Source organism: Lytechinus pictus, chromosome 15, assembly GCF_037042905.1.
Source record: "Lytechinus pictus isolate F3 Inbred chromosome 15, Lp3.0, whole genome shotgun sequence".
NCBI classification, from domain to species: Eukaryota; Metazoa; Echinodermata; class Echinoidea; order Temnopleuroida; family Toxopneustidae; genus Lytechinus; species Lytechinus pictus.
In genome coordinates, this window is record NC_087259.1 from 25896067 (window position 1) to 25921571 (window position 25505).

At 35.1% G+C, this 25505-nt stretch overlaps 2 protein-coding genes across 3 annotated transcripts in view; one reads left to right on the forward strand and one right to left on the reverse strand.

Moving 5' to 3' along the window:
• LOC129277990 (ATP-binding cassette sub-family F member 1-like) overlaps positions 1-7793 on the reverse strand; it is a 49803-nt gene extending 42010 nt beyond the window's left edge. Inside the window, exons 1-2 of the mRNA XM_064110191.1 lie at positions 7520-7793; positions 905-1062 (exon numbers count right to left, since the gene is read on the reverse strand). Coding sequence (XP_063966261.1) covers positions 905-1037 — 133 coding nt within the window. The 5' untranslated portion in view covers positions 1038-1062; positions 7520-7793. The remainder of the gene's footprint in view (positions 1-904; positions 1063-7519) is intronic.
• A 13-nt stretch (positions 7794-7806) lies between these two features.
• LOC129277992 (ubiquitin carboxyl-terminal hydrolase isozyme L5-like) lies at positions 7807-25277 on the forward strand. Of its 2 annotated transcripts, none has more exons than XM_064110193.1 (11): positions 7807-8166; positions 10120-10186; positions 10744-10849; positions 11942-12067; positions 12923-12984; positions 14035-14165; positions 14838-14901; positions 18842-18956; positions 19708-19824; positions 21403-21501; positions 22544-25277. In XM_064110193.1, exons 1-11 carry the CDS (start codon positions 8088-8090, stop codon positions 22607-22609), a joined length of 1032 nt encoding a protein of 343 aa, XP_063966263.1. In that variant the 5' UTR covers positions 7807-8087; the 3' UTR covers positions 22610-25277. The 2 variants fall into 2 exon arrangements, with proteins under 2 accessions (XP_063966263.1, XP_063966264.1); XM_064110194.1 differs by having other exon boundaries at positions 8067-8136.
• Positions 25278-25505: the final 228 nt, after the last annotated feature.

Consider the following 25505-nt stretch of genomic DNA (forward strand, 5'->3'; position numbering starts at 1 on the left):
ACTAGTAAATTAAACATCTATAGGTATGACAGGCAGTAATTTGCAATACTTGGGGGATGAGGCCACTAATCTATGTATCTCACATTTACACCAGAAACAGAAATAAAATAGAAAGGACACCCCCCCTTTCAGGTAAATGACAGGGACATTGAACCGATCAATAGGGCAAACAAGAAAACGACCTTGGATTAATTTAACCCATTTATTGATATATACAATTATCGATAATGCACCAAATCCACTCTGCAGAAAGAAGAAAAAAAATATTTTGGGCATGCAACATAAGGTTAGTATCACTTGATTTTTGCATACCGAGTACCAATTATTTGTCCTTCAGATTCTTTATGAGTGTACACGTTTTAAGATCATGTTTTGTCATTTTAAATTATAGCAATTTTCAATCTTTGAAATGTGAAATGCATAATTGTCAACCATTTTATTTCTATTATATCCAACCTGCAAAATAGGCAATCTGGTAGCAATAAAGATTGAATTGAATGTATGTACCAACAGCTTGGGAAATAATTATCAAACCTTGATGTATGTAAGCTTAGTAGATGGTCAGTAAGCAATGGGAGATTACAGAAGTAATTAAACTAAAATTAATCATTTTTATTTTCTCGATCTTCAAGTCCTAAATATCTCTTAATTTACTATCAGTATTATTTCTATCATTATTGTTATGATCACTCTTAATTTACCATCAGTATTATTTCTATCATTATTGTTATGATTACTCTTCCAAGTTCCTTTGTCCTCATCTTCTCCTTCTCCTCTAGATTACCTTTTTTGGGGTTCTTCTCCTCCTTCTGATTACTATTTTCATCATTGTCATTTTTATCATCAATGGTAAGGAAATTATCATTATCATAATTGCTATCTCACAGATAAAGTAGATCTACACCTTTTTTGCCTTTTGCACCGTCGGCTCTCTTTCCCTCTTCCTCAATGCTGGGAGCTGTACTTGTCTTTGGGATGTCGTCTTCACCAAAATCATCTCCTCCCCTCTTCCCTCCTTTCTTACCCTTCTTAGGCATGTCGACACGTTTTCTGTTCCAACTTCTGTTCAAATGCAAAAAAAAAAGAAGAGTGATGACTGAATAAATTGCAGACATGGATCATTGATTAAGCAAGGCTCAATATTGATGCATTACATTTTTAGATTTTGGCAAATAGTGTCAGTGATATCTAAATTAATCAGGCAGTTGTAGAAATAAAAATCATAATCTTTGTAGGGTTTATGGTAAAAATAATAAAATGCTCCCCATGTCCTCAAATTAAACACTCATTCAATGAACAAGGTTATGATATAACCTTGTTCTCTGTTACTAAATACTACTCCCTGTGTGGAGAATTGAGAAAACAAAGAAAGCCGCTCCAAAGCAAAGCATTTTCTTATCGAGAAAAAAAGGAAAATCGTTCCAAAGCTTCACATATTTTTCGTTATGCTGTTCCGGGCTTCCGGCTGCATTGATCCGCTACAATGAGCTGCAATTTTGGTGAAAAGTGGCCGCAGAGCGCTGTCTGACCATCGCCTCTGCATGAGCGCACCCTGCGCCCATGCCGCCGGGCTAGCTGCATGCCCGTTCCATTGCCATGCACACAGGCGACCCGTTCCAAGGACCCGTTTTCACAAACATTTGTAATTCAGAGGACCCTCCTTTTTTAACAATAAGCTGTTCTAAAGCCCCTGTTTTTGTCTTGCCCAAAGCAAATACCAACCACTTTCTTGGTCAAGTACCCCCCCCCCCCCCCCGTTCTATGCATTTTTTTTAAAGGTTATGCGGCAGCTGCAGCTGCTTATTTAAGACGAAACTAATCCAAAACTTAACATTCTTGAACCTTGAACCTTCACCAATATTTCTTATTATGTTTTCTGCTATTTTTTCTTCAGAGTCAGAGACGGAGTGAACGTCCCCTACGTCACTTTAAGTTTACCTTCTGGGGCCCGTTTCTCAACACCGTCATAAGTCTAACTTCTTGACTAAATCGGAGATAGTGAGCTACTTGTCCGCTAACCGTTTCACGAAGCCCTCTTTACCAAGATCGGGTACAACAACCTCACTAAATATTTATGACACCTCCGAACCTGTCATAACTTCTTTCTTAATGACGTAGTGGCATCACGTGGGTAGACTATGACATGCAAAAGTGCCTAGAAATTTGAAAATAATAATCTTACGTAATCAATCATAGAGGTTGAAATTACATTACAAAACAAGTGGGATAATGCATTCAATGATAATTCTAATACAAAGAAACTATAAAAACTGTTGGTAAAACGCCACAAAACCATTCACTTTAAAATAGTAAAATGATTTAATCGATAAAGATTCTACCACGTCAGGCCATCCATAACTGGACTCGTATTTGTTGTTTTCAGACCCCTATTAACATTTGGATAAATTCTATCTCTAATTTATGCATAGAATTTGTCAAATCGTATGTTTCGGTATCAAATATTTATTTTTGGTTTTGTTAAACTATATTTTGATGATGTTTGGAATCGTAGAAGGGCGTATAATTATCATCATTTAAAAAAGAAAACCGTTATGGTTTACTTTTGTAAACTATCAAAATTCGATGTCACGGGGGTACCCATCTCAACGTCCACATGTGATTTTCTAGTCATGAAATAAACTATTCATAATTTAATTTTCTCAGCAATTGAATGCTCCAATCTTCATGGTCTAAGTATGTATGATGCATAATTTACATGTGCTATTATTTTGAAAAGATGTATTCCCCAATTTATCACAATATTTGCAATTTTGTCATAATTTTTCTTTTTGAAAATTATGCTATTTTGTGACTAAGGCTACGTCTCGTCTGCTCTTTTTACCGATAGTATCGATATCAAGGTATTCTAGTTAGGAAGCCTTTCGTGAAACAGGTTTAGTAAGATTGGAACTAACTCCGTGGTTGGTGGATAAAGATATGACTAACTTGTCCAGTTGTTGAGAAACGGGCCCCAGGGGCCCGTTTCTCAACACCGTCATAAGTCTAACTTCTTGACTAAATCAGAGATAGTGAGCTACTTGTCCGCTATCCGTTTCACGAAGCCCTCTTTACCAAGATCGGGTACAACAACCTCACTAAATATTTATGACACCTCCGAACCTGTCATAACTTCTTTCTTAATGACGTAGTGGTATCACGTGGGTAGACTATGACATGCAAAAGTGCCTAGAAATTTTAAAATTACAATCTTACGTAATCAATCATAGAGGTTGAAATTACATCACAAAACAAGTGGGTTAATGCATTCAATGTAAGCTTGTAACCGATTTTGCAATCGGCAACCGATTCCATTCGATTTCACCACAATCGGCAATCACTTGCCGATCTTCGATCATGCCCCTTGAAGGAAAAAATCGAAAATAAAAAATCGGCGTAGATCTGGTTACAGTGCGTGATCGCTCAGAACATATTTCAAGATTGTTTTTGAGGTGCTAGCTATTTAGAGGTCGCATTATTCAGGGAGAAAGACGCGGTATTATCTATGGCGATGTTTAAGAGGAAAGATATCTTCTCTTCCAACTCATGGTGATAGCGGATGCCGCCGTGAACTTTGAAAGGTCGTATTACCGACGGAACTCACTGCGTTACTCTCTTACATCGTTTATGATGATATACATTTTATTTTCAACCTCGTGGTGATAGCGGATGCCGCCGTGAACTTTGAAAGGTCGTACTATTGACGGAGCTCATTGCGTTACTCTCTTACATCGTTTATGATGATTTACATTTTATTTTCAACCTCGTGGTGATAGCGGACCCCGCCGTGAACTTTTAAAGATCGTGCTACTGACGGAGCTTATTGCGTTACTCTCTTACATCGTTTATGATGATATACATTTTATTTTCAACCTCGTGGTGATAGCAGATGCCGCCGTGAACTTTGAAAGGTCGTACTATTGACGGAGCTCATTGCGTTACTCTCTTACATCGTTTATGATGATTTACATTTTATTTTCAACCTCCTGGTGATAGCGGACCCCGCCGTGAACTTTTAAAGATCGTGCTACTGACGGAGCTTATTGCGTTACTCTCTTACATCGTTTATGATGATATACATTTTATTTTCAACCTCGTGGTGATAGCAGATGCCGCCGTGAACTTTGAAAGGTCGTATTACCGACGGAGCTCACTGCGCTACTCTCTTACATCGTTTATGATGATATACATTTTATTTTCAACCTCGTGGTGATAGCAGATGCCGCCGTGAACTTTGAAAGGTCGTACTATTGACGGAGCTCATTGCGTTACTCTCTTACATCGTTTATGATGATTTACATTTTATTTTCAACCTCGTGGTGATAGCGGACCCCGCCGTGAACTTTTAAAGATCGTGCTACTGACGGAGCTTATTGCGTTACTCTCTTACATCGTTTATGATGATATACATTTTATTTTCAACCTCGTGGTGATAGCGGATGCCGCCGTGAACTTTGAAAGGTCGTATTACCGACGGAGCTCACTGCGCTACTCTCTTACATCGTTTATGATGATATACATTTTATTTTCAACCTCGTGGTGATAGCAGATGCCGCCGTGAACTTTGAAAGGTCGTATTACCGACGGAGCTCACTGCGCTACTCTCTTACATCGTTTATGATGATATACATTTTATTTTCAACCTCTTGGTGATAGCAGATGCCACCGTGAACTTTGAAAGGTCGTACTATTGACGGAGCTCATTGCGTTACTCTCTTACATCGTTTATGATGATATACATTTTATTTTCAACCTCGTGGTGATAGCAGATGCCACCGTGAACTTTGAAAGGTCGTACTATTGACGGAGCTCATTGCGTTACTCTCTTACATCGTTTATGATGATTTACATTTTATTTTCAACCTCGTGGTGATAGCAGATGCCGCCGTGAACTTTGAAAGGTCGTACTATTGACGGAGCTCATTGCGTTACTCGCTTACATCGTTTATGATGATTTACATTTTATTTTCAACCTCGTGGTGATAGCGGACCCCGCCGTGAACTTTTAAAGATCGTGCTACTGACGGAGCTTATTGCGTTACTCTCTTACATCGTTTATGATGATATACATTTTATTTTCAACCTCGTGGTGATAGCGGATGCCGCCGTGAACTTTGAAAGGTCGTACTATTGACGGAGCTCATTGCGTTACTCTCTTACATCGTTTATGATGATTTACATTTTATTTTCAACCTCCTGGTGATAGCGGACCCCGCCATAAACTTTTAAAGACTGTACTATTGACGGAGCTTATTGCGTTACTCTCTTACATCGTTTATGATGATATTCATTTTATTTTCAACCTCGTGGTGATAGCGGAAGCCGCCGTGAACTTTGAAAGGTCGTATTACCGACGGAGCTCACTGCGTTACTCTCTTACCCCCTTTATAATGATATAAATCTTCTCTTCAACCTCGTGGTGATAGCGGACACCGCCATAAACTTTTAAAGACTGTACTATTGACGGAGCTTATCGAGTTACTCTCTTACATCGTTTATGATGATTTACATTTTATTTTCAACCTCGTGGTGATAGCGGACCCCGCCGTGAACTTTTAAAGATCGTGCTACTGACGGAGCTTATTGCGTTACTCTCTTACATCGTTTATGATGATATACATTTTATTTTCAACCTCGTGGTGATAGCGGATGCCGCCGTGAACTTTGAAAGGTCGTATTACCGACGGAGCTCACTGCGCTACTCTCTTACATCGTTTATGATGATATACATTTTATTTTCAACCTCGTGGTGATAGCGGATGCCGCCGTGAACTTTGAAAGGTCGTACTATTGACGGAGCTCATTGCGTTACTCTCTTACATCGTTTATGATGATATTCATTTTATTTTCAACCTCGTGGTGATAGCGGAAGCCGCCGTGAACTTTGAAAGGTCGTATTACCGACGGAGCTCACTGCGCTACTCTCTTACCCCCTTTATAATGATATAAATCTTCTCTTCAACCTCGTGGTGATAGCGGACCCCGCCATAAACTTTTAAAGACTGTACTATTGACGGAGCTTATTGTGTTACTCTCTTACATCGTTTATGATGATATACATTTTATTTTCAATCTAGTGGTGATAGCGGATGCCGCCGTGAACTTTGAAAGGTCGTATTACCGACGGAGCTCACTGCGCTACTCTCTTATCCCCTTTATGATGATAGACATCTTCTCTTCAATCTCGTGGTGATAGCGGACCCCGCCGTGAACTTCAAATTGATTTGAAAACGCTAGCTACCCAAAACATTTAAATAACATATTTCAAATCATTGTGCGTGCTTGCGTCTTCTACTACATTTTAATTGCACTTGCGACTTTAAGATGATGCGTCGTAAGAGATCATTCCAATAATTCTAAATCGCTAGCACCTAAAAATACTTATAAAAGATGTCCCGCCGATCGTTCATTAACCTGTGATCTATGAGAAATATTTTCATTTTATTTTCCTTTGCGCCTTTGCTCGGAAGATGCGTCTTTCGTTTATCTTCCTAATAAAAATCACTCGGTTTATTTTAAAGCAATAACACCTCAAAACCCCTGGCTTTAAAACATGTTCCAAACGATCGCGCATGTTGGCGACTTCCATTCCAATAATGCATTCGTCTTTGTGACTTTGTCAGGAAGATGCGCGCGACCGCGAACAACATTTTGATGTATTCCTTTGTTTTTAAACATCGCCGATTCGATTTTCGATTCGATTTCGATTTTAGAAGCTTAACTGCCGATCCGATTTTCGATCTGATTTTTGATCCGATTTACAACATTAATTCAATGATAATTGTAATACAAAGAAACTATAAAAACTGATGGTAAAACGCCACAAAACGATTCATTTTGAAATAGTAAAATGATTTAATCGATAAAGATTCTACCACGTCAGGCCATCCATAACTGAACTCGTATTTGTTGTTTTCAGACCCCTATACAGTTGGATAAATTCTATCTCTAATTTATGCATATAATTTGTCAAATATCGTATGTTTCGGTATAAATAATTGAAAATGTTTTGTTAAACTATATTTTGGTGACGTTTGGAATCGTAAAAGACTGTATAATTATCATCATTTTACAAAGAAAACCGTTATGGTTTACTTTCGTAAACTATCAAAATTGGATATCCCGGGGGTACCCATCTCAACGTCCTCAAGTGATTTTTTAGTCATGAAATGAATTATTCATAATTTAATTTTCTGTGCAATTGAATGCTCCAGTCTTCATGGTCTAAGTATGTATGATGCATAATTCACCTGTGCTATTATTTTAAAAAGATTTATTTCCCAATTCATCACAATATTTGCAATTTTGTCATATTTTTTCTTTTTGAAAATTATGCTATATTGTGACTAAGGCTACGTCTCGTCTGCTCTTTTTACCGATAGTATCGATATCAATGTATTCTAGTTAGGAAGCCTTTCGAGAAACAGGTTTAGTAAGATTGGAACTAACTCCGTGGTTGGTGGATAAAGATATGACTAACTTGTCCATGTGTTGAGAAACGGGCCCCTGTTTACCACTTTACCTGCACTTGCACTTTGCAGTGCACTTTGCCTCGGCTTTCGGCGCTGACAGTAACGTTAGCTAACGCAGCTGCTGGAGTGGATTTCTCTCTCAAAAATGTTTCTTAGTCTGTACTTGACTTTCTCCCTCTCTTCCTTGGATGTAATAATCAACCAGATGGTTTAATTTATCCCTCTTTTTGATTTATGTATAGCAGAATGGCTTCGATTCCATGGACCACTGCACGGCCGCAGTCCCGTTTTCGTCTCGCACATAATACGCGCGCCGTATACAGTACATGTGCGTGGCGTGTACTAAATTTCGCAATCCTCGTATAAATGGAGGTATGAGATTTGTCTTCCCGAAGAATTGTGTTATTATTTTTTTGAAAATCTTATTTAAAATTGAAAGGTGGCATTGCGAAAATAACATAATTCTATAGATCATAAAAATAAGTTATAGATTTATATTGAAATACTGTATACTTTGTTAGGTTTGAAAGAAAATACGGGAATTACAATACTTTACTTCAGTTAAATTATAGTGTGACGCCTATATTTAGGCAATTATTCGATGTCAATTTGCAAATCATGGCGGGTGCTTCTGCTGGAGATTGGTGTCTTATCGAGAGTGATCCAGGTGTTTTTACTGAGCTTATAAGAGGCTTCGGTATGATTAATTTCTTTCAGTAACTTTAGGTCAATCAAATAAAGAATAAACAGCATTATCATAGTTTAGATCTATACATTTATTGTTTATTTCTACAGTTCATGTGATTGATTCGCAATTTCAATGAAGCGCACAATGACAATGGGGGGGGGGGGGGGGCTGCATGTGGAGAAAGAGATCTGGGGCCCGTTTCTCAACACCGTCATAAGTCTAACCTCTTGACTAAATCGGAGATAGTGAGCTACTTGTCCGCTAACCGTTTCACGAATCCCTCTTTACCAAGATCGGGTACAACAACCTCACTAAATATTTATGACACCTCCGAACCTGTCTTAACTTCTTTCTTAATGACGTAGTGGCATCACATGGGTAGACTATGACATGCGAAAGTGCCTAGAAATTTTAAAATTATAATCTTACGTAATCAATCATAGAGGTTGAAACTACATCACAAAACAAGTGGGTTAATGCATTCAATGATAATTGTAATACAAAGAAACTATAAAAGCTGTTGGTAAACGCCACAAAACCATTAATTTTGAAATAGTAAAATGATTTAATCGATAAAGATTCTACCACGTCAGGCCATCCATAACTGAACTCGTATTTGTTGTTTTCAGACCCCTATTAACAGTTGGATGAATTCTATCTCTAATTTATGCATATAATTTGTCCAATATCGTATATTTTGGTATCAATGATTAAAAATGTTTCGTTAAACTATATGTTGATGACGTTTGGAATCGTAAAAGTCCGTATAATTATCATCATTTTACAAAGAAAACCGTTGTGGTTTACTTTCGTAAACTATTAAAATTGGGTCTCCCGGGGTACCCATCTCAACGTCCACAAGTGATTTTTTAGTCATGAAATGAATTATTCATAATCTAATTTTCTCTCCAATTGAATGCTCCAGTCTTCATGGTCTAAGTATGTATGATGCATAATTCACCTGTGCTATTATTTTTTAAAGATTTATTTCCCAATTCATCATAATATTTGCAATTTTGTAATAATTTTTCTTTTGGAAAATTATGCTATTTTGTGACTAAGGCTACGTCTCGTCTGCTCTTTTTACCGATAGTATCGATATCAAGGTATTCTCGTTAGGAAGCCTTTCGAGAAACAGGTTTAGTAAGATTGGAACTAACTCCGTGGTTGGTGGATAAAGATATGACTAACTTGTCCATGTGTTGAGAAACGGGCCCCTGAGTCAGAACATTAAACTCAAAAGTGAGATGAGAAGATGCAGGAGTAGTAAAAAGGAGATTTAGTAGATGAATATTCATTTAAGGAGAATTGAATTAAGAAGAAGAAAGGATTTAATTAGGGTGAATCAATTCAAAATTAACGAAAGACTAAAAAGAGAAGAAGATTGAACTTTGAAGATGAGGCATGCCATGGCATTGTTTGAGGATGGGGAGATAACGCAAAAAGGAGAAAAAGAAATATAAAGAAGTACCAGAAGAGAAGACCCTATTTTATTTTACTGAATACAGTGTTTCTTTTTATGTCTTTGGACTGTTTTCCTGTTTCGATGAAGACTTGATGTATTTATAAAGTTACCTTAAAATAGGAAAGGACTTGAAGATTCTCAACCGTATGCTAGGAGAAGGAAAGGAAGAGCTAACTTGGGAGTAGACTGACAAGACAGTAAACTGCATTTTTCAGATTGAAAATTATTTTGATTCAGGATGTTCGTTTTGATGTAGCACTAATTATGAGACATGATTACCGTCAGATTTTGATGGGATCGTTGAGAATTTTCACAACCAATGGCAATCATGAGTTATGTCAAATTTATGCTGCCAAAAAAACTTTTATTGCATTGAATTTGATGGGCTCGCTTGATGAAACTCTGCAAGGATTATAATGTAAATTAATCAGCTTTTGCGACCTTTTTTCCAGTCCTATCTGATTGATTCATGAACTATTTTGATATTTTTACATCAGGTGTTGGTGGAATGCAAGTCGAAGAAATATGGACTCTAGATGATGAAGCTGCCCTGGAAAAGCTCAAGTAAGCATTTCATCTATCACAGTTCACACAACTTGATTTGAAATGACAGACTTCATTGTAGCAGTGGATTATCCTTGAATATCTTTGCTTTTTTAAATATTACTTTGATGATTCCAGCATTTTTGCATATTTGATTTTATTTTCATATCATTTGCCAAGAGTATCTCTTTGAATTAGAAGTTGAAAGTAACATCATTACTTTGTTTTTAGACTTGATTGTGTACTTTTATTTGACCATTGAAACTCATATGGCTATTGGTCAATCCCGTTTTGTAAATTCTAAGAAACTTTATACAAGTTAAATAAAAGACACTCATTAGCTCCTATTTATGTTTGTCACATGATAGAAAATATGAGAAATAGCTAAATAATTCATATTTGGATAATAGGGCTTGAAAAGTTCAGAGTATGATTTGATTTTTAATTATTGTTGAGAAAAAGTCTTTCTGTTTTAAAATGTTCCATAAATGCATACATATTCAAAACATGTTTTGTGTGCCTTTGATAAAAGTATGGGTGTATTTTAAGCAACCTTTTTGATATGCTTTGTTATCCAGACCAGTTCATGGACTGATATTCTTATTCAAGTGGCAACCTGGAATGGAGTCAACAGGAACAATTGTTCAGGACAGCAGATTAGATGACATTTTCTTTGCTAAACAGGTATCACCGTCTGTCTCTTTGTTTTAAAGAAACTCAACATTTTTTTTGTCTTTGTATATTTTGAGGATTCTGTAATGGTTATTTTCACTTTACAGGACTCTACATTAAGGGTAAGTTCACCCTGACGATAAGTTGGTTAAAATGAAAGCAGATCAATTAAAGGAAAATTACTGAAGAAGATTGTTGTTAATCCATGAAAGGTTACAAATGTGCTGTCATATTCAAGGGGCTCTCCCATATGTCATGTAATATAAATCAGGGACTCAGTTTTATTATTATGAGTGGAGCAATAAAAAGCTCTCCTAAAACTTTAAAGGGGAGTGGTAGGGGAGCACTGCAAAAAGCTCTTCTTTGACATTATACAAAGTGAGCTTTTTTGTCTGATTACAAAATGGATGGAGGAATTTAGGCCTACTTTAAGTTGCAACCCACAACCAAAGGAGACAAAAATCAGATGCCCTGAATTATGAATATATGCAATATTTATTTCGTTTTAAATGTGTTTTATTGCTTAAATATAATTGTGTGTTATGTATAAAACATTGACTGACAATGAGGTTTTCAAGGTTGGCTCTAACGGTTCGATCATTGACTGACACCCGTTCTAAGTGATGTCAGAATAGAGATTATACATGGGAGTAAAATGTTGTACAAACAATACAAAAGTGTATGATGTTGCTTGATTTCTAGTTTTTCTGCATTTATCATTTTATGTCACAGAAAATTTGCTTAGGCGAGTGATAAATTGCTCTACCTGAAATGGATTAAGGCGAGCGGTAGCGAGTGAACGCTCTTGTTCCCCTTAAAACTGGGTCCCTGATAAGTTCAATATATTTTAATGGGACATGATCAGTAAAGATATATCTCTCCTAGAAAGGGGTATGGAATGATATCTGATATCCAATTATCCACCCTACAATAAAATCACTTTAATTTTTTAAAGAAAATGGCTTTTTAGGGGGGAGATACAGGCACGTTTTTGTAGCAATTTACTTATTTAAACAATGTGCTAAAGAATATGGAGAATGGTATAAAGTACTAGTATCATCATTATTGTTATTGTTATTACTTAGTCTATTCTGTATTTTTTAGGTCATCAACAATGCATGTGCTACACAGGCCATTCTGAGTGTTCTCATGAACTGTCACCATGGTGATGTCAACCTTGGCAACCAACTTAAGGAATTCAAAGAGTTCACTTCATCATTTGACCCCACAGTGAGTATACTATCACTGTAGTAGATTATAAGATAGATTAGGGAAAACTGATTAAGAGGTAAATGTAGAGGTGAATCAGAGTCAAAATTGTCAGTTGTCATTTTTGTTATGGTTTCATGTCCATTGACGATCAAGTAATATGCAATTAGATCATGATGTTTTGAGTTTTTAGTCCAGACCTGCACCCTCTATTGACATATTATGCTGAGCTTTCAAAATAGAAATAACTTTATTTCCTTTTTTTGTTATAATACTCAATTCAAATATTGTATGGTCTGAAGATATTAGGATATAATCTTTAATTGTAGCTTTCTGATGTATGCAATCACTAAGTTTGTATAAAGATAAATGTTCTCAGGACCTTTTTATTTTTCAAATTAATAAATAGCCTGACAGGGCGATGGTGCTTGCCAATTATCCTCAAATACAATTTCATTTTTTTACAGAAATTAGTGGATGAGAAATGATTTGCAGGTGACTACTTAATCTATTAAAGATTGGAAAATTAGATGTTGCTCTAATATAATCCATATGTTATAACCTACAATTTTTTTCCCGAAGGACTTTAAGGTTTAGATCTCAATCTAATGCTCTACCTTTAGTATGGTACAAATGAAGAATTAATAGTTGGGAATATGAAAATCCATGAAATCTCAACGTTTTCCATGTGACTTCCTTTGCAAGTTTATCTCATTCAAATTCTACAAATATTTACACATTGGTCATACCTGGTTGTAAATTATTTAGGCCAAAGTGATAAATCTGTTTGAACTCTTTTTTTTCTGTCAAGGTTTGCAGTGTTATTTCCTTTTCAGAAGAAGCAAGAAAAAAATAAGCATTGTTTTTTTTTTCCAGATGAAAGGCCTTACCATAAGTAATTCTGAAGTCATCAAAGAAGTTCACAACAGCTTTGCAAGGTATTGTATTTCTTTTATGATAAATGCAATAATAAGTGCAATGTTTCTGATTAATTCAGTTTTAAAAGTATAATTGACTTAGTTTGTTTAGTTCCAACCTCATGAACAAGATGTTTGGGGTGCAAAGTTCAAACCCTGGTCGAATCATATCTAATATTACATTCATTACAGTGTTCTTAGAACATATTTAATTTCTTAGGGTTATTGCCTTGAGTTTGCCAGTTCAGTTCAGGTGTCATTTTGTATAGTTTCTCCCTTGAACTAGCACTGGTAGTTATTTTACTGAAGGGAAAGTTCATCCTGATAATAAATTGGTTAATTTAATATTGGAGAAAATTAGAGAAAAAAAGGTTTGACGAAAATCCATCAGAGGATAAGAAGTTTCAGAATTTTAAAGTTTTGATTATGTGACGTCACAGACGAGCAGCTCCTCCGTGCGTCATGTAATACATTCCAAAAAATTGTCATTTTCTCTCAAATTAAAAAAAAACATTTTGAGCGGTGGATATAATCATAAGACAATCATTTTATTACCCTCTTCTATGAGAAGAAAAAAATGTGTATTCATCAAATTCCTATAAAATATATTTTGCATGATATATAGGGAAGCTGCTTTTATATGATGTCACAAAATCAAAAACTTAATATAAATGACTAATTCTGGCAAGCATGCATAGATGGAATCGTTGTGGGGGCGTAGTGGTCTAGTGGTTACGACTCTTGTCTTTCAATCAGAGGGATGTGGGTTCGAATCTCAGCCATGGCGTGTTTTCCTTCAGCAAGAAATTTACCCATATTGTGCTGCACTTGACCCAGGTGAGGTGAATGGGTACCTGGTAGGATTTATTCCTTGAATGCTTTAGTGCCTATACGGCGGCTCAGCTACAGCCGGTTTAATAATATGATACCAAGTATCAAGCGCAGTAGAGTATATGCAAATATAGCCGCTGCGCTATACAAATGGTACATATTATTATTATTAAGAGTTCTGTTTTAGCTCTCAAGGATATTCATATCTTACTGGTCCTTTCTCATTTTCTGTTTTCACAGACAACAGATGTTTGAGTTTGATTCAAGATTAGCCAACAAGGATGATGATGTTTACCACTTTGTTAGTTACATGCCGATCCTAGGAAGATTGTATGAATTGGACGGACTTAAAGATGGCCCAGTAGATCTTGGTAAGGATCCCATTCACACTAGCTTTCCCGACCCAGCTCTCATTAAACCGATTCAGTGGGCATCACTGAAGTGTGAATACTCCCAGAAGTGACCCTAAGCCACAATGATGACTTTGTATGGAATTGTGTAAGGTTTGAACGTGTTTCCTCCAGCTGAGTGTTTCCATAGCAACAATTTTGGTTGAGATCACTGAGGATGAGACTTCCAATCCCAACAAAGTGATCTTTTGAACTGGTTCACTGAATTAGTTCAGTTCCAGTTTGGAAGAGTGACTGTGAATATGGTTTTAAGTGAACCAAAACATGTCCATCTCACTAGAAATTGATGCTGCATTGGCACAGTTGACCTTGGTGATCTGAATAGGTACCTAACTAGAATATGCTGAAGCAATTATTACAAAAGAAAGTTAATTACAAATTTTCCTTCGGTCATTGTAACCTATTTTTATTTGATGAACATTGATATATGCAGCATGCTTAATCAATTACAAACGAAAGTTTAATAAGAAATTTTCCCCAGTCATTACAAATTATTTTCACATGCTAAACATCATTACATGTATATTCATCATACTGAATCACAATTACAAAATAAAGTTAATTACATATTTTTCCTCGATTATTGCAAGTTCTTCATACATGATGAACTTTGATCTATTTATTGCTTTTTAGGACAAGCAGATGAAGGAGATTGGTTGAAGACTGTGAAACCTGTCATCGAAGAAAGGATACGCAAGTATGAAACAAATCCTTAAAATAGAAATAGCCATGTAAACCTAATTTTTGTTGGCCTTTGTCCTATATTGGATAGATCTTGTACATATCCTTAGCCCAATCGATGTATACTTTCTATAGCCCCCAAAGAGTCGTATGATATGGCATGCTGTCTACTATCATATTCAGTTAAGGACGTTCCACAGTTAAAGTGAAATCCATGTCATTTTCACCAAACTTTGCACATAGATACTTTAGAACCTTAATATTCGAAATATGCAAAAATTAACATAGGTCCATGTACTTGATTTTTTGCTATAGAGCTTCAAAGTTCACCCAAATTGATGTTCTTAAGAATTGCGCATTCAAAAGAATTTGGCATTTTTAGACCGCCCAAGATTACTACAGTGAGTTTAAACCTCTATTACTCAGTCAAAATACATGAAAAAGTCATCAAATTTCGCAAGAGAGTTAATAATTGTATCGTTAGAATGGAGAATCTATTTATAGTGCTATTTGTTTGCAATTTTAAGTTTAACAGCACTGTCAGTTCTTAAAAATGGCGTAAAATATCACAAAATCCCAATCTGAAAAATGTAAAATTTCAATAACAAACTACAAACGTACAATAAATGCTGCACTTTATTCAAAATCCATGTCATTTTCACCAAAATTTGCAGAGTTGTAGAGGAAGGTATACCTAAGAGGTACAAACATTAAAAAATAGGGGTTCATGTGCTTGTTTTTAAACTATCAGCATTTTTATTAGAGCATATGTGCTTTTTAAAACACCAAAAATGCGCCGAATGCTTAGTATCTATGTAAAGAAAAATTCAAAACCACTCTACCATTTATTCAAACTCGGGGTAATATTCGTTATTCTTGGCAGCACTGCAGAGTAAAGTATTTTGAAATTGTAGAGAATATTTTTTTGAATGGTTCATGGAATAATTCCATTTTTTAGCTTCCTGAAATAACGCATCGGATCTGCAGTTAAAGTGCAGAAGATGAGAAATATCAGCTCATACCCGCAGCTAATTAATCACCTGTTCATCCATTGTGACGTCAGCGCGCAGAGTGTAAACTATGCGCAGATCATAATGCGCACAAACATAACTGTGGTACGTCCTTAAGCAGGGCTCGACACTAGCGCCGGTCCGACGGTCCCAGACCGGTAAAAATCACTGTCGGGCCAGTAGATTTTCAGAAATAGCAAGATTTACTGGTCCGACATGACCAGTAAAAAATATCATTGTCAGGCCAGTAATTTTTCCAAAAATAGCAAGATTTATGGATCCGACATAAACAGTAATAATAACCATTGTTGGGCCAGTAACTTTTCCAGAAATGGTCAAATTCGCTAGTCCAACATAAACATAAAAAATATTCCATGACTCAAATTGCAAACCATTTTCCTCCCGTTAAATTCTGGCATTCACACACAGAACACACACAGAATGAATCGCATGCAATTTTTGATAGGGTAACATACAGTGTACGTATGGCTAGCCAGCCACACAGCCCACATGGTAAATTTTCTACTGGCTGCACGAACGAAGCTTGGCTAATCTCTGGCAGAAATCTCTCACAGAACTGTCAAAATTCACATTCACACTAATGAAAAGCTCTTATAATGTCCATATTTCCTAAAAATTGGGGTAACTCTGTCATTTGTAAGCAGTAAAAGGAGAAATTTTTACTTCTGTTTTAGTTCAAAGAGATCGGGTTTCGAGTGTTATCGTCTGAATACATGATAGCCCCACATATGCATTTGTGTGTGTGTGTTGATACATTTGGTTTCTTTCGTAGCTATATCTTAATTGAGCCAAAAAAAAAAATTTATTTATGATGATAGTTTTAGCTTTCTTCCTTTGTTTTCTTTCAATCTTTCTTTCCTTCTTTCTTTTCAATCTTTCTTTGTTTCTTCTCTCTCTTCTTTAATTTTTTGTTACTGTCTTTCATTTTTAATTTTCCCTTTTTCTTTCGTTCTTTCTGTCCTTTTAATATTTTTCTCTATTTCTAATGCTCTTTCTTTTTCTTTCCTTTTGATTTCCTTCGTTCTTTAATTCTTGAGTCCATCCATCCTATTTTTATCTCTTCTTTCTTTCTTCCTTTCCTTCTTTCTTTTTCCCTTTCTTTCCTTCATTCTTTGTTACTTTCTTTGTTTCTTTCTTCATTCCATCCATCCTTTCTTTACCTTTTGTTTTTATTTCTTCTTTCATTCCTTCCTTTCTTCTTTCTGTCTTTTGTCCTTTCTTTTTCCCCTTTGTTCCATGTATCCTTTTACCTTTTCTTTCTTTCTCTTTTTAATGCTTGCTTCCTTTCCTTTCTTCTTTCGTTCTTTCTTTCTTTGAAGTGTCTTTCTTTTTGTTCTTCCTTTCATCTATTCTTTTACATTTTTTTTTTTTATATTGCTTCCTTCCTTCTTTATTTCTTTCCTTCATTCTTTTTTCCTTCTATCATTTTCCCTTTTCTTGATTTCTTCCTTCTTTCAATTCTTTCTGTTCTCCTTTTTTCCATCTCTCCTTTTACCCTTTCTTTTTTTTTATTGCTTCTTTCCTTCTTTCTTTCATTACTTTGTGTTTTGTTCTTTCTTTCTATATTGCTTGCTTCATTTCTTTCCTTCATTCATTTTTTTTCTTTTGTTCTTTCTTTCCTTCCTTTCCTTCTTTAGTTTTTTTTCCTTCCTTCACATTTTTTCTTTACCTTTTTCTTCCTTCGCTTCTTTTATTCTTTCTTTTTTCCTTCTTTCCATCTCTCCTTTTACCCTTTCTTTCTTGTTTTATTGCTTCTTTCCTTCTTTCTTTCCTTTTTTCATTACTTTCTGTCTTTTGTTTTTTCTTTCTTTATTGCTTGCTTCATTTCTTTCCTTTTTTTCTTTCTTTCCTTCCTTTTTTTTCTTTTTTCTATCTTTCTTATTTTTGTTCTTTCTTTCCTTCCTTTCCTTCTTTAGTTCTATCTTTTTTTCTTTCCTTCACATCTATCCTTTACCTTTGCTTTTTTCTTCCTTCCTTTCTTTTATTCTTTCTTCCTTTCTTTTTGTCTTTCATTCCTTCATTTTTTTTTTGGGGGGGGTAACAAGAAAGAACAGCAAAATAAACTCACGCCTTTTTTAATGTTTTCTTTATTTTTTGGGACCAGTAGATTTTAGGTTCGGACCAGTAAAAAATTGAAAAACTGGGTATCTACTGGTCCGACATGAATAGGTTGGACCAGTAGAAAAAAAGGGTTAGTGTGGAGCCCTGAGTTAAGGATGCTCTTTATCAATAATCATTCTATCTTTGAGCATCATGTTTGTGCTCATTCACAAAGACTAGTACACGCTATAGATTGAGATGCATTATTGGCTTGTGCTGTATTGATAAGCACTAGGCATGACATTCAAAAGCTTGTATTTGTACTATAAAGGGTTGTTTCTTGCTGGAAACAATTTACTCTCTTAAGCAAAAGTGTTTGCAAGAACATAATGCCCCCTTCCCCTGAGTATTGGGGTTAAGTAGGACTTTTTAGTTGAATTAGATTTTTGTGACCCCCCTCGAATCAGCTTCCAAAAAATAAAATGCAGATCTGATATTGAGACAACCACTCCTAAATGGGCCCATTTAGATACCTTTGCTAACTTAAGCTACCGGTATATGGCAAATTCCTCACTTTCCTCATCTTGTGATATTTATTTATTACAACACCAGGCATGGTGGCTCAGTGGAAGAGCGCCTGCCTCATGAACTGGAGGTCATGGATTCGATCCCCGTCTAAGTCATACCAAATACCTTTAACAATAGGACCTTCTGCCTTATTGCTAGGCGCTCAGCATTTAGATTGGAAAAGAGTAATAATTAGACATTATGTTATGCCTGACCCGCTGGTAGAGCAGTGTCCTCCCTATAGTGGCTACCCTGGGTAAATAAAACGTTATTATTATTACAATCCTTGTAAGTATTCATCCATTTTTTGATTTGCAGGTATAGTGCCAATGAGATCCACTTCAATCTGATGGCTCTAATCACAGATAGAAGGGTGATATATGAAAAGGAAACCAGCAGATTACAAGATCAACTCAAGGCTTTACAAAGTCAGGTAATGTACAATGTAAATTAAGAGATTGAATGAGTTGAATTGTTCTTAAGCCCTCCATACTGTACACTACAATCTGACTAAAACCAGAATTTGGGCAATTCCATAAAATTATCAACCTTTTTGTACATCCGACCCCCATTTTTCTCAAGTCTTACTTCATTTCATAAATTGACGAAGTTATAGTCATTTGAGAGCATGACAGACTGTCAAATGAACCAGAAATCAGAGAAAGAAAATTTCAGGAAGGTCCCACATATAGGGGGTCGGATGTACATATTTTATGGAATTGCCCTTTTACAATAAATAGCATTTAAATTGGAAAGTTCAAAGAAGTAAAATGATCATGTTTGAAGTCTGACATATTGCTAGGTATACTAAAATAGAAATTCTACTTTTAATATTGCAAGCCTTATTTCCATTTTAGTACTCATACCACTATACAGATATTTGATAAGATTTTATAGGGTGGAATGTTCATATCAATGAAGTATTACAAACAATTATATTGCAGTAGATCTTGTAGTGTGTGCCAGGCTTTCAATATGGAAATACAGTTCTTTGTCCCATGAATCTTCATTCAGACATAGTGCCACAAAAAGATCAGTATCATCTTTCACAGGGTTAAAATGTTGAAAGACTTGAATCTCTATATTTTTATTATACAGTTAGCATGAGCAGAATGTGTAATCAATGTTCATATTTGTTGGGATTTAATCAAGTCATGTTTTTGTGTTTTGATTTGAATTTTTAGGAGGAACTGATGGACACTGACCAATCAGCGCCTTTGTCTGTTGATGCCATCCAATCAGAACTGAGCAGGTATCAGCTCTTGCAAGAAGAAGAGAATAGAAAAATCAAGAGATTTAAAGTAAGTTTCCGCAATACAAATGTACTTTGTCTTCATTCAAAATGGCTGCCGTGAAAAAACAAAACAAAGACACAGTTGACATCGGAATATTACAATAGAAATGCTTAAAAAAAGTGAATCTGCAACTTATCAATCAAGAATACAATACAGACATTCCACTGACCATAAAAATATGGATGATAATGATGACAATGATGATGATGATGGTATTGGTGGTGGTGGTAGTGGTAGTATTGATGATATTGACCAAGATGTGGTTACCTTATTTCATCCAATGATCAGTTGGTCTATTACTAGTTTAGCACCATTGCGTGTAAAGTGAAAATGGCATACCCCTATTTGTGAAAATTTAAACAAAAGGATTTAAAAGATGCGCATTAAAAATAAAGTTGATTGGCATGTATAAGAGGACACTAAACAGGCATGAAACAAGCCTTGGTCGAATCTTATAGAATGCGACCAAACAGATGTTAGGCAAAAAGTCATTAGAATCAAATGGATGAGTCAAAACAAGCATAAAATGGGAAATTGGAATAAGGAAAAAATATGAGATTATATAGACCAAATAGAATTAGAATCTTATAGGATGTGACAAAACATGCTTAAGACCAAATATGATTTAAATCATAGAATGAGACAACACAGGCATATGACAAATTATGATTAGAATCTTATAGAATGAGACAAAACAGGCATAAGACCAAATACGATTAAAATCTTATAGGATGAGAAAAAAAAACAGGCATAAGACCAAATGTGATTAGAATCTTATAGAAAGACAAAATAGGCATAAGACCAAATATGATTAGAATCTTATAGGATGAGAAAAAACAGGTATAAGACCAAATACGATTAGAATCTTATAGGATGAGACATATTGGGCATAAGACCAAATATTAGAATCTTATAGAATGAGATAAAACAGGCGTAAGACCAAATATGATTAGAATCTTATAGAAAGACAAAATAGGCATAAGACCAAATATGATTAGAATCTTATAGGATTAGACAAAACGGGCATAAGACCAAATATGATTAGAATCTTATAGGGTGAGACATAACGGGCATAAGACCAAATATTAGAATCTTATAGAATGAGACAAAATGGGCATAAGACCAAATATGATTAGAATCTTATAGAATGAGACAAAACAGGCATAAGACCAAATATGATTAGAATCTTATTTGATGAGACACAACAGGCATAAGACCAAATATGATTAGAATCTTAAAGGATGAGACAAAACTGGTATAAGACAAAATATGATTAGAATCTTAAAGGATGAGACAAAACTGGTTTGAGACAAAATATGATTAGAATCATATAGGATTAGAGTAAACAGGGATAAGACAAAATATGATTAGAATAATATACGATCAAACCAAACGGGCATAGGACAAAATATGATCCTACGTATCTAGAATGAGACCGAACAGGCGGATGTTAAAAAATGTAAATGAATTGTATGAAATGAGACAATATGTCAATTAGACAAAGTGGGATGAATCAAATGATAATCCCCAAAGTATCCTGTTCATAGTAGAATCTCATATCTTGTTTCTTTTTTGATCTCACAGGTAGAAAACGTAAGACGAAAGCACAACTACCTTCCACTTATTATGGAGCTCCTCAAGATCTTGGCAAGCAAAGGAGAGTTGGTTCCTTTGGTTAAAGAGGTAAATGAAATAAATCCCCTACTTATGCATGAGTCTCAGGTTCCTGTAGACTAGACTCTGTCTTGTGTGATTTGGTTTAAGTAACATATTTCCCATTCCTGTCATCTGATGAAACACTGGACAGTAGCACAATTCATGCTAATACATTAGTCTGAGAGTAGAACATTCAGTATTCTTGGCTTTCACATTTTATTGACATTCAAATTCAAGTCTTGTATCACTAAAATCAAACTATGGAAGTGGTATTGTCATGACGAATTTCTTAATTTTCTTGTCTGGGTTCGCTGATGTCATCTTCCGTAAATGGTCGGCGTCATTATGTGATGCATGCTTTTTTGCCACAACAGGCGCAAGCAATCCCACGCTGGCTCCATGCAGTTATCTAGATGTAACTTAACGCGCGACATTGTAAAGCGGCCTGGCACCATCCATGGCGAGAAATAGTGCATTAGATACGGCACTTTCATCACAAGAGACCTATAGGAGGAGGTGCGATATGCTATACTTTTTTCTGATTTCAGTGATCATAGTGTGAAAATCAATTTTATTCAATAGTTATGATATTGCCAAAGACTTTTAGTTGTTGAAAATCTTTTTTTGTTTGTTTTATTTTTTGTTTGACTATGGGAATACTTGTTTCTGACCAATGATACTCCATTGGAATCTGGAAAGGAAAAAATCTGAGATGTCTGCTTACCCCTTCTACTATATATTGGGTGTATTTCTATAGTGTTGCTATTCCACACAAACTTCTTTTTATATACTCTTCAGCTTAGTCTGCTATAAATATGAATTTTTGAAGTAGTCCTTGCATGTAATTACTTGAGATATAAATATTTTTTTCATTAAAAAAAAAATAGTTTGGGAAAACAAAGGCTAGACTATACAGGGACAATTTTGACCAAGTCTTTCTCCTTGATTTATATTTTTTCTTTTATTTGTACATATCAATTCATTTCTAGAATCTGCTATGTACATATGTATCAATACTCATCCATGTATAGTAAATTCTAATGTTCTATCCATTTTCTCTTTATTCCAGGCAAAAGAGAAGGCTCTTGCAAAACAGGAAAAGGAGAAGCAGAAGAAAGCAACAGAAGCAAGATAGACATAGAGACTCAACTTTGTTTAGTAAATTCACATTTAGTAATTATAAAAGAGGACATTCAACAAGAAATGTCAACTCTCAGTGGCCTTTTATTCACCATATTCACAAAAAATATCCCCACCTGCCAAATAAAAATGATAAATGAATACGTAAATGAAAAATAAATAAATGCATGAAAAATATTAAATAGATTTAAAAAAAGAACTCTCCAAATCTTTTCATGCATGAAATGTGTGTGAATTTTTCAAAATTCTGAAGTTTTTCATTGTGAAATTCCTGAAAAAAAAGGTTTTCTTCCCACAAGTTTGTCTTTTCACCCTTGTGCAGTTTTCTTGATGACTAAGTCCATCCAAACTAAAGAGATCATTCATTACTTTGAATGTCAACATCTTTACAAGTAATACTTGTTACTTGATCTTTTTTTGTGTAACACAGTAGAGCTGTGTTGTACCCAAGTATGTGGAAGTGAGAGTGTGGAGGAAATTCACTGTAATTTTAAGTGTTACCATGCTTTTATCACAAATAGAGTATACCTGTTCCGTTAAAAGAAGACTTTCTATCAGTCAGTCCGTCAAGACTTGACTTCTTTTATTGTAAAAAATAGTTTTGTTATGAGAACAAAGTTTGTATTATTTATTCCATTTCACCCTTCGTATTCATCATTTGTTTGTTCATTGGTGCAAACAGCTGAATTTAGAAACAATTTAATTTCAAGGTGTAAAATTTTGTATTTAAAATTTTAAATCACTGATTACGTTTGATCAAGATAAAGTATGAAGAATTAATGAGTCTCCTCTCAAATAAGTCGGGTAACCACTGCATTTGGTATCTGATAATTTGTATAAGCAGTGAATCTAAAGGCTGTCCAAATCAACCAATCGGAGCAAGTCTCTTAAATGCCACTTTATTGCCTGAAAGAATAAAAGGTAAATACATCTTAAAGATACATAAATGAATTTAGTTCATTGTTGTTTCATATTTCATCTTTAAAAGTATGAAACCATTCTTTATATAACAAGTGTCTGAAACATTCCAAATAGCCAAATGTGGAATTTATCATTTTGATAATTTTCATATTCATTGTATCACATGACTCAACTTGAGAGTAGAAAGCATGTGCAAGCTTTTTCTTTTTTCATTTGAGATAAAAAGATAATCATATTGATATTTTCTTCCCTCTTTGACATATTGGCATTTGAATAAATTCAGATTTTAGATTTGAAGATTCTCATAGCCTGTCCAAACCTAAAACAAAGTCATTACAGAATTAAAAAGAGTGACTGGGTGATATGACTTTGGGTGATTTTTCCGTAGTGTATTTATTACAAATTTGAGCAATGATCAAATACATGTACATACAAAACATTTGTGACTGTTTTTGTTTTAATTCTTTTTAAAATCTGTTTGATGATCGGTGTTGAATTTCTGCTTAACATTATCAAAGTGATTAAATGATATTGGAAAGTTTATAAGAAAACAAAATTGTATTTAAGATGTTGTGCTTACATGTCGATGCCAAAATTGAATGAAGAAGTTTATTAGGGGAAATATGCGTGGTGTGACACAATAAACATTGGAAGAGACGGGTGACGCAACAAGAAATGATGTTGTAATATTGAAACACGTGCTTATAACCTATAGGCCTGCATTCTGCAGTCCAAATTAACTTGGACCATGGTCTAATTCTGTGCTAAAACTATGGAAAGCCGAAATTATGCAAAATTTTGTTTTACATTGTATGATTCTTCTCTTTACTTTTCTCTTTCCTTGTGTTTCAATGTGGAGAAGAACTATTTTAACTATTATTCCCAGACAGTTATGAATAATTTGAGTAACGGGTGAGCCAATAAATCAAACCTGGGGGGTGTTTCACAAAGATGTAAGTATGACTTAGAGTCACACATAAATGCCTAGTTGCGTACGGTATAAAAGGCACCACCGTATTGATCAGATCATGTGAAGAGGACGCGCACTCCTGCTTATTGATCAATTAGATTGTGTGTTTTGATATATGTTTTGATTCATCCAGGAAGAAATACAAATTACGAATAGAAGTAAATCTGATCGTCTGGACTTACTGGTTTGAAACGGAGAACAGTTTCACGTCCGATAAAGAAGAAGCGTCCCGGATCGGACAAAGAAACCTCCCGGATCGGAACGATAGAATCTTATCATCTAGACTTACTGGTTTGAAACGGAGAACAGTTTCACGTCCGATAAAGAAGAAGCATCCTGGATCGGACGAAGAAGCGTCCCGGATTGGACTTGAAACTGGTCTCTGTTTCAAACTAGTAAGTCCAGATTATCAGATTTACTTCTATTCCTAATTTTAAGATTGTGTGTTGCATATCATATACGCGTCAGCATTTAAGTGCGACTTAAAGTCATACTTAACTCTTTCTGAAACACCCCTGTACTGTTTGACATTTGTGTCACAATTGTCTATCCATAGATAAATTACAGTTGAAATTAAACCCAAGTTCAGAATAAGGGCCTTAGGGGTAATGTGTCCCTTTTGGGAGACACTTTTGAAGTTTGGAAATAAATAGGAAATTAATGATTGTTGCAAATTTGAGGAGCAAACACAGATAATCTTGACGTATTAAGATACACAGTTTATTCCTTATTCAAAATCTGCTTATATTAAACAACTTCAGATCAGAATATCAAAATTTTCTGCTTGTATTTTGCGCTTGCATTATTCATATAGTAAGATACCCACCCTTTATATAGTTACAAAATATATGATAAAATGTTTTAACTTGCTCTTCGCGCTTGCATCAATTGTTTAGTTACATACATGTATATGTACCTAATGTATCATGTTTATGATTACAAACTGCTCAGAATGTCCAGTGTTTAATTCGAGATATCAAAAATTTTCAGCTCACGCTTT

What these genes read in the sequence shown, in the direction of transcription:
- LOC129277992 (XM_064110193.1), top strand. Translation starts at nt 8,088, where the DNA reads ATGGCGGGTGCTTCTGCTGGAGATTGGTGTCTTATCGAGAGTGATCCA. An exon ending in GCTGCCCTGGAAAAGCTCAA is followed by an intron (nt 10,187 to 10,743) that starts GTAAGCATTTCA and finishes TTTGTTATCCAG; the next exon opens with ACCAGTTCATGGACTGATAT. An exon ending in GTTCACAACAGCTTTGCAAG is followed by an intron (nt 12,985 to 14,034) that starts GTATTGTATTTC and finishes CTGTTTTCACAG; the next exon opens with ACAACAGATGTTTGAGTTTG.